Source organism: Mixophyes fleayi, chromosome 7, assembly GCF_038048845.1.
Source record: "Mixophyes fleayi isolate aMixFle1 chromosome 7, aMixFle1.hap1, whole genome shotgun sequence".
Classification (NCBI taxonomy): domain Eukaryota; kingdom Metazoa; phylum Chordata; class Amphibia; order Anura; family Limnodynastidae; genus Mixophyes; species Mixophyes fleayi.
In genome coordinates, this window is record NC_134408.1 from 9554545 (window position 1) to 9564461 (window position 9917).

The 9917-nt window shown below is 44.4% G+C and overlaps 1 protein-coding gene across 1 annotated transcript; it reads left to right on the forward strand.

The window, feature by feature from the left end:
- The first annotated feature begins 320 nt into the window (after window positions 1-320).
- LOC142097293 (phosphatidylinositol transfer protein beta isoform-like) lies at window positions 321-9873 on the forward strand. Its single transcript, XM_075179005.1, has 12 exons — window positions 321-456; window positions 1126-1156; window positions 1252-1397; window positions 1976-2067; window positions 2183-2190; window positions 5280-5354; window positions 5562-5645; window positions 5732-5809; window positions 7017-7127; window positions 7406-7528; window positions 8273-8347; window positions 8830-9873. Exons 1-11 carry the CDS (start codon window positions 437-439, stop codon window positions 8318-8320), a joined length of 816 nt encoding a protein of 271 aa, XP_075035106.1. The 5' UTR covers window positions 321-436; the 3' UTR covers window positions 8321-8347; window positions 8830-9873.
- Window positions 9874-9917: the final 44 nt, after the last annotated feature.

Consider the following 9917-nt stretch of genomic DNA (forward strand, 5'->3'; position numbering starts at 1 on the left):
TGTATATATATTGCACTGCAGATAGAGACATATACAGATATATATATCTATATATACAGATAGAGATATATACAGACATATATATATATATATATATATACAGACACCTGATGATATTTGCACACTGGGGCTGCTGAGTGTCTGCAGTGATTGCACAACAGATATATACATATATATATATATATAACTCTATGTACATCTACCTGACGTCTGCAGACATCACACCACTCACAGCCCATAGTAATCGGCCCTTAGTTACCGGGCCGGGCCCTTAGCAACCAGCAGCACCGGCCCCGCCCCCTCCTGGATGTGACGTCACCGGCCGCCGGCTCCCTCCAGCCGGAGTCGGCAGCACCATGTCCCCCCCCTCCCTGGGCGGCTTCCGGTTTCCGGCCTGTGTTCCAGGGGCTGCTGAAGCGGAGGGAGGGAGGGAAGGATGGTCCTCATTAAGGAATTGTAAGTTACCCGGTGCCCTGCGGGGGGAGGAGCTGGTGTCAGCAGGGTGACAGGTCTGTGGTGTCAGGGGAGGGTCTCTGGGACCACCTGTTGGGGGTGTTAGTGCTGGGCTGGGCATGCTGGGACTTGTAGTTCAGCATCAGCTGGGAAGTCAGTGTTATGTTATATGGGGCTGGGTGCTGGGCACTGCCAGGAGGACAGGGCATGGGGGCATCATAGTGGGCAACCTTGGGCTGGGTGCTGGGCACTGCCAGGAGGACAGGGCATGGGGGGCATCATAGTGGGCAACCTTGGGCTGGGCTTGCTGGAACTTGTAGTTCAGCAGCAGCTGGGAAGTCCCTGGTATCCTGTGTCATGTTATATGGGGCTGGGTGCTGGGCACAGGCACTGCCAGGAGGACAGGGCATGGGCAGTATCATAGTGGGCAACCTTGGGCTTGGTCACTGGGCTTTATTTTCCTACCTTACAATGTTCCTATTTGGCTGTCGTGCAGAGTTTTGGCCCCTGGGCTACATTTTCCCAGCTCGCCCCTCCCTGTGTCATGTTACATGGGCTGGGTGTCAGGCACAGTAGACAATATTACACGTAAATTGGTTACATGGTGCGGGCGGACATAAGGTGATGTAATTCTCATTATAATATCTTTTTGTCGTCCCCCCCCCATCACAGCCGTGTCTGCCTGCCTATATCTGTGGAAGAGGTAAGTCTGCTGTCAGTGTGCCCAGTGCTGTGATTTCATGTGTGATCCTCCACGTACCCCCTGCGTTGGGTTTATCTGTGTGTCTCTCTCTCCAGTACCAGATCGGGCAGCTCTTCTCGGTGGCGGAAGCCAGTAAGGATAACACCGGAGGAGGAGAGGGGATAGAAGTGCTGAAGAATGAGCCCTATGAGAGAGAAGGAGAGAAGGGACAGTATACCCACAAGATCTACCACCTACAGAGGTGAGCGCTGTCTGCCTGCGTCTCTGCGGGATTAGTTGGCATTAGAAGTGAGAAACGTTATGAAGTTGACAACTAAAAAGATTATTCCGGCACCAAGGATAATACACAGTAAATCAATATTCCAAGCGGTTACAACTCTAAATTTAATTGCCCCACAAGCCTTCATAGGGGCTGGGTAACCGGCGCTATATGGGGGTGATTGTAGCACACAGAACTTTATACACTATACCAGTGGTTCCCAAACTGTGCCTAGGCTCCCTGGGGTGCCTCGGAGATCTCACAGGGGTGCCTCGGAGATCTCACAGGGGTGCCTCGGCCAGGGCCGGTTGTAAGCAAGGCAGGGGGGCAGCTTGGTAATTATTTTGGCTTAGGGGTGCCTTGGAAAAAAATATGGATACCCTAAGGGTGCCTTGAACTGAAAAAGTTTGGGATCCACTGCACTATACAATCGCATCATGTTGTAATGGCGAGGATTTATTTTTGATTTTTATTTATGAAGATCTTGGAAGTGGTTGGTTAACATGTATCTAAATTATTTATTAATTACTGTGCCCTCATCTTCTGTTCCTGTCCCACAGTAAAGTCCCCAGTTTTGTTAAGATGTTGGCCCCAGAAGGTTCCCTGATATTTCATGAGAAAGCCTGGAATGCCTATCCGTACTGCCGCACGAGTAAGTGTCAGTGTACCTGCCCCATCTGTGTACAGCCACACTACCTAGTAATAATACTAATGTGTCTCTCTCTATCTCTTCCCTCCATTATTGGCTGATCTCCCGGCGACCTCAGTTGTCACTGTGAGTATGAAGCATCTGCATGTCTGTCTATATCCGTGGTCTGTCTTAATAATGCTATATATGTGTAAAGGAAACGCGGTCACACAAAATGTTAAAGGGTTACTCCAAAACCTTTAGTTTTGGGTGGAGATGAACGAGTTAAAATAAGAAATGAAGGAGCCATTCACCAGGTTTGCTGGATTCTCGTTGATGCGTCACATGCCCAGGGTGGTACCTGCAAGGTTTATTTTTTATTTTGGTTATTTTAAAAGGGCTTTATCGCAAGAAAATAAAGCAATTGTTGTATTTGGGCAAATTTATTACATTTTAATGTTCCCTTCTGATACCATTTGTTGTGTGTGTATGTAATACATACATCATAGTGTCAGTGAATTTTACCCGCCCCAGAAGTGTCCTTTGTGTGATTACCCATGTAATAATTTTTAATATGCTACCAGAATATCCCCAGCGAAATATAGAATTAAAATGTGTGAGATGGATGAAGACAAGGGGCAAATGAGAATATTCCCCCTATAGGTCGTTCATGGGGTTTTTTGTATATATTCTAGGTATAGTACTTACTATTTGATATTATGACATGGTTCTTTTTTATATTTATTTTGTTATTTATCTAGGGGTGTACATCTTCTCTTGTATGCACCCTGTTTTAATCTCTCACATGTTGATAACTGATATTTTAAGCTTTGGGACATTCTGGTACCATATTAAGAATTATAAATTCATTTTGAGTGTTTGTAAAATAATAAAGGATATATTTTAATACATAGTCTAGTCTAGATATTGTCAGGACTGACTTCATTCTCACATTAACACAACCCGTAACGTCATAGGGGGTATTTCTATGACCGAATATGACCCCTGTGTCACACAGGAAGACCGTCTGTATTTGGGGTTTAGTGGTGAGAGAAATGGTGGCGAGGTAAGTGCCTAATCTCGCCACACGGAGGCGCTATGTTGTTGATCTGTGAAAGCAGAATATCGATTCACTGGAAACCAGTTATATTGCTGAAAAACGTCTTTAATTTTGCATCTGGTGTCTGACGAATTGCTGATCGTTAGCACAGTGTGTAATTAGCAGCTTCACCTGGCAGCGTTCCATTATATTGTTTGTCGTGCGGAATGTGAGCAATGTTTGCCGTATTAGGTTATTCAGGCTATTGTGTAAGTTTCCTTTATTAATTAAGTATAGATTTGTTCTCATTCAAAGAGAATCTTATCAAAAGTGGTGGAATCTATTCTTGTTCAAACATGGGTATAGTTGTCTGTTTCATGTCCATAATATTTGCACGGAGCTCTCCGATTTCTTAGTTTATATTGCATATATAAATTTACCTAGATGCCAGAGCTATGCTGTCTAATAACTCATCTTTTGCTGAAACAATACATATACTTGGGGCGTTTGTTGTGTCAGACTTTTATTTGCTCTGTCTACTAGATGTATTGTGTGTTTTACAGAAAACTAATCAGATGTGACCTATACATCTAGCTTGGCCTTTATTTTATTTAGCAATCTGATGGAAAATTATAATATCCTTAAGATTTCTAATATCATATTCCTCCTGCACAGCTTCCTGTGCCCTCTGTAGTTGTGTCTAAGGCGAACATTAAGCAGCCATTCCCATACCTGCCATTGTTCTGTCTCTGGTCGGAGAGGAGGCTCTTTCCTGTGTATCAGTTCCCTTTTCTTTATATCCTCCCTTTGCTTACTTCTCTCAGTTCCCTGCAAGTAGAGGGACCGCAGGGGGTCAGCGAGGTTACACATTACCAGGAAAATGTCTGACAGATTAGTGTGACGAAATAGTGCTTCATACAGGGAGTACAAACAGAACTTCACACTGACCTGAGCAACACACAAGTAGGAGAGAATAAGACTGGAGCACCGATTGGATGTGAACGCAGATCCGCCCCCTGCGCCTCTGGCAGATCCGCCCCCTGCGCCTCTGGCAGATCCGCCCCCCTGCGCCTCTGGCAGATCCGCCCCCCTGCGCCTCTGGCAGATCCGCCCCCCTGCGCCTCTGGCAGATCCGCCCCCCTGCGCCTCTGGCAGATCCGCCCCCTGCGCCTCTGGCAGATCCGCCCCCTGCGCCTCTGGCAGATCCGCCCCCTGCGCCTCTGGCAGATCCGCCCCCTGCGCCTCTGGCAGATCCGGCCCCCTGCGCCTCTGGCAGATCCGGCCCCCTGCGCCTCTGGCGGGCCGTTTTGGCTGCTCTTCGTTTGGCATACTTTGGATACAGTCTTCAGCGTCCAATCAATTTCTCTGCTTTGTTTTTATGTTTGTTAGAGTGGAAAATCCTTGTTCGCAAAGGTAGGTTGTTGCAAAAGGCAGCAACTTTTTGACTGCCTCCTCATGTGCAAGTTTGATGCCTTTGCAGCTGTTGACATCCAAAAATATGACAGATCTGCTTTGTTTTCAAGTGCAATATGTGCTTCATTATTGCATCACAGCTCAAGAAGTGCCTCTGCCAACCCCTGAGGCTCTTCTGGTGCAACAGCAATTTCACATTTAAAGGGGTCCACAATCCAACTGGCGGCATGTGAATCGGCAGCATTACCCCCAGGAATTTCATTTTTACCCCATTTGGGGTAATTTACCCCTGTTCCCTGACCACTGGTCTATACCTCCTCACTAGAGCTGTATTGAAGAGAGATGGAAGATTTATCCCTCCAACACTATGGGCTAGTATTACTAAGCTGCGGGTTTGAAAAAGGGGATGTTGCCTATAGCAACCAATCAGATTCTAGCTTTCATTTTGTAGAAAGCACTAAATAAATGAAAGCTAGAATCTGATTGGTTGCTATAGGCAACATCCCCACTTTTTCAAACCCGCAGCTTAGTAAATCCCTATGAGTAGCACAATACAACCCTATTTTCTCCTTGGGTGTTCTGAAACTACAGATTTTGGCATGGCCGTTTAGCCTCTGGCATGCTGTGACTTGTAGTTCCACACAGGCTGGAGAGCCATGCTTTGAACATAAGCGATCTCAGAATATGATATGGAACAGCTTATAAGGTTTTTAGTGTTTTCTGTGAACGTTTTCCTGTAGTTTAGCTATCGGTTTAAAGGACTTTACCATGTTTTTTTCTTTAGAATGAATACATGAAAGACGACTTCTTCATCAAAATAGAGACATGGCATAAACCAGATTTTGGATCCTTGGAAAATGTGAGGAAACTATCTATTCTACGACGTGTGTAACTAGGTTATAAACTGAATAGTAAGATTTTTGCCGTATACTTTTACATCATTGAGCTCTTGTGCAATCAACAGAATGTGACCCACAGATTTTTGGCAAATTTTGCAAAGCAAAACCTGTAAATGATCGCTTTAATGACTTCAGACAATCCCTAATCGTGTGACTTCATTGTGCAGGTACACGGATTGGATGCGGAGACCTGGAAAGAGGTGGAGATTGTACCTATCGACATTGCTGATCGCTCCGAGATCTCGGAAGACGTAAGTACTACGGTGTCGGCGAGGAGCCGTCTATGCTCCCGACGTGCAGATGTTTGCTCACCGGAATCTTCATCTTTTGTATTCAGGATTACAAACCAGAAGAAGATCCTGCAACCTTCAGATCAGAGAAGACTGGGCGAGGACCCCTAAACCAGGATTGGATGGTAAGAGTAACACACGCACTGTATTGCTCCATAGTGCATAAAATAAGTTTAATTTATGTTTTGTTAATAGATATTTTTGAATACATTTTTTTTTCCTGTGTTTCTGAACAAACTATTGTATTTCAGTATTGTCATCATTTTACAATTTAGGCATGCACATTACAATGTAATACGTTTTGATCAGATCTTGTCAATTAGATTGTAACTGAAGAAAAAAAGAAATTGCTTCCCATATTGTAATTGTAAATATTGGACTCTGGTCACACACATACAATGCACACTGTTCAATCGGCTTGAATTCTATGCATTTGGATGTACATTTTTCCAGCAAAAAAATTGATTGATTGGTTTGTCCATCTATGTATGATTGAGATGGATCAACACATTTTCTGATTGAACTGTAATGTATGGTCCGATTTATGATCAACCAGCTCTATCTCTAACTGAGCTTATCATCATCATTTATTTATATAGCGTCAGCAAATTCTGTAGCGCTTTACAATTGGTAACAAACAGTAAAAAACAATACTGTGTAATACATACAGACAGAGAGGTAAGAGGGCCCTGCTCACAAGCTTACAATCTATGGGACAATGGGAGTTTGAACACAAGGGTAGGTGCTACATCATATTGCACATTGGACCAGCTAGAATGAAAAGGTAAAAAGTATTGAGTGGGCTGTAGTCACACAGCAATGTTGGTCAGAGGGTTGTTGTCTTGTGTTAGCTGTGTAGAGGGTGGTAATAGGGTAACCTAGGGAGATTAAGATGGTGGTTGAGGAATATTATAAGCTTGTCTAAAGAGGTGGGTTTTTAGAGAACGCTTGAAGACCAGAGGAAAGTCTTATTGTGGAAGGAGGGAATTCCACAAAGTGGGTGCAGCCCGAAAATAGTCCTGTAACCGGGAATGGGAGGATGTGATGAGGGTGGAAGAGAGGCGCAGAACGGAGGTGTTGAGTAGGGAGATATTTTGAGACAAGTGAGGAGATGTATGTCGGTGCAATTTTGTTGATGGCCTTATATGTTCGTAGAAGATATATCAGATAAGAACCAATATAATATTCATCTTACATGAAACCTGGTCTCCGTCTTTCACTGTCCACTGGTGGTTCCTTATATGTCTCCTTCGTGGCAAGCTCTCTGTCCTATTTGTCCACTGGTGGGTCTCCCTATCTTATGGATAACCAGCTCTCTGTCTTTGGCTACAGAAAGAGGTGATGAACAACTCTTCCTGCCCTCACATGTGTGCCTACAAGCTGGTGACCGTCAAGTTCCGATGGTGGGGCCTCCAAGGTCGAATGGAGAAATTTATTCACAAAGTAAGTTCTTGCGTGTGCCCGACGAAGGCCAGCAAAGTTCATATCTATGCAAAAATGTGATGTTTAGCCTTCATCCTTGGTGAGCTTCATGAAAACCTATCCTGCCCAACCTTTGTAGCGCTTCCTCTGCTGTAAGAGTGTGATCTGGACCATTGTAGAACCATCTCTTTAAGTACATTGATCTGTCCCTTTGTAATTAGTTGTATATATTTTTATCACCACCCTCTCTTGTTTGTTGTTGCATCATTCTGTGTTTTTTTGTTTCCTGTCCTTCGTAGCAAGAGAAGCGCCTCTTCACAAACTTCCACCGCCAGCTCTTCTGCTCACTGGACCGGTGGGTGCACCTGACCATGGACGATATCCGTCGGATGGAAGACGAGACACAGAGGGAGCTGGATGAGGTTAGGGGATGTGAAGCGTCTATAGGTCGTAGTAACCTCTGCCATGTTTCACATTCTATGTCCCTACATGATGTAGTCAAAATGGAATAATTGCATAAGTATTCACACCGTCTTATCTAGACTGTGCGATTTTGGGGGTCAGCTTGTTCTAATCAGTCACACGGTTATGCTATATTCTCTATTTCTTTTTGATGGCCTTGACAGTGCTATGGTAATGTTAAAAGTCTTTACAATCCTCTAATGTTCCCTGATTGGAGCTTATCAACAACCTTTTCTTGATCTTCATGATGAAGCTCTTAAGGCAAATGTAGGACCTCTCACAGACAGATGTATGTATTTTTTTAATCATTTTAATTTTACACATGTGGAGTCCAATTAATTGTAGCATCTGAGCACAACTGATTGCTCCATTGTTTACTTAGATGTCTCTTATCACAATGCAGTGAATACTTGTAGAATTGTCTTTAATTGTTTTCTTTTTATTATTATTACCTGTAATCAATTTTAGAAAAAGCCTTGGCATTTAAAATATATATCAAGAAAAATTACATTGTGTTGTTCAGTGTTAAGAATTTCCAAATCCCCTTTGATTTGATCATGTAAGGAATCAGAATATGAACAATCCCATAGAGGTGACTATTTGTGTAGCCACTGTACAAGTACATCTGGTATTAAGTAAGCTAGGAGTACCAGTCCTGTGTTCCCTGGCGTGTACACAACTGACGAGTCCCTATTTCCCTGCAGATGAGGCAGAAAGGAACAGTCAGGGGTATGACTGCCAAAGATGAATAAACTCCTTGACTCCCATGGATTTAACAGGTGAGAACATCCAATGTCTTTCTATCTGCAGTATGTGCAGTGCTATACTCTCCCTGACCACCGTGTGGCAGCACAGTGTGATAGACCCATCTGTGGATGTTAAAGGGGGAAGTGATCATGTATTTTTAAACACTGAAAATGTGCAGTTGCCCTTTAAAACTGCATTATTGGATGCGTTATAAGACACTTGTTCTTTTCCTGTCCTTTTGTGTGAAACCTCTGCTAGAATTATAATTTACAGTAGCTTCTCAAGTCGTTCAGATACCCTCAACCGGCGATGTTTTCCTTCATCCAGCATAGATTACTCTCGGTCAGAAAATATTCTGGGAAATCCTGAAAACATGAGCTGTTGGATACTGAAGGAGAGGTTAGGGAATCTCTCCTCTAAGATCCAGATTAGACGGCAGTAGCTCAGTCACGTAGGAGTGTTTTATTTGTAGATTACAGACAGTTATGTGACCATTGTTTTTCTTTTCTCCTAGTTTCCTCTCATACGGAGTCTGAAACATCATCCTTCCTCTCATTGGCTGGACCGTGCAGGAGGCATGCTTCAGGGGTGTGAGGAACGGATAGGAAGAGCCGCTGACCCCTCCTCCAGCGGGCTTCTTCCTGCCTCTTCCATTATTGTCTTTTGCCTCCTTGTCTTCTGTCATTAAACCTTTCCCTGTTTCTCCCTGGTTCTTCAGCCACTGCCCCCTGCTGGTCGTCCCCCGTCATTGTGAGACTCCGTTAACCTTTCCACTGCTGCCGGACTGCACCGCCTCTCAGCGGGGTTAAGAGAAATTGGCGGTTTTCCCAAAGCTGCCGTTCCAGGATTTGGACGCTGTGGTCAGGCGTGTGCTGAGGTTTAATATTGAAATTAACTCTTCCCTGCTGGAAACGAAAACTGGGGCCGCCAGGGAGGCAGAATGAGCCTCCAGCTGTGTTTTATGTACGTAAATACGCACATGTACGATGACACACGACCAGTAAATAGAGTTCATCACTACTTTATATAGTTAAGTGAGTGGCATCGGTACTCGGGTTATCTCCGAGACAGAAAGGAGTCATGACACGGCTTCAAGAATATGGCTCTGGTGTCCGGCAGGGGACAGGTTAATGCTTTAGGTTCCCGGCCAGCAGTGGAAGGGTTAATGCCACTATGCACTACTGTCCGTCAGTGGTGGGATTAAGGGTGCAATTTTTGTTTTCCCACCGGTCCTTCAAGTTTAGGGGGCGTCATTGGTGCAGCTCTCCCTGGGGCTCCCCAGTTGAGGGGTTAATGATGCCGCATTCTGCAAGAAGCAATGCTCTGCAGCCGCACTTAAAGTGCCATTTATTTTTCCTGGGACAAGAGGAGAGCGAGATGCATTTTTATTAAGATGGGACCAGGAGGGGGGGGGAGTGTTCATTTGGGGTGTTGGGCAGGGCTGTAAACATGCCTATGATGGGAGTGGAGGGTGGGGGTGTTCGTTCCATTTTTTGTTTTGTTTGTTTTTAAGGGTATCATGTGACAGCATTTATGGAAATAAAAAGAATTATAATAATGATGTCTACGGTAGTCTCTGAGGGGTGTTTGGGGTTGTAGCTC

Coding starts and splice junctions, on each gene's coding strand:
- LOC142097293 (XM_075179005.1), top strand. CDS start 437: ATGGTCCTCATTAAGGAATT. Junction 457..1,125: donor ATGGTCCTCATTAAGGAATT/GTAAGTTACCCG, acceptor CCCCCATCACAG/CCGTGTCTGCCTGCCTATAT. Junction 7,128..7,405: donor TGGAGAAATTTATTCACAAA/GTAAGTTCTTGC, acceptor TGTCCTTCGTAG/CAAGAGAAGCGCCTCTTCAC.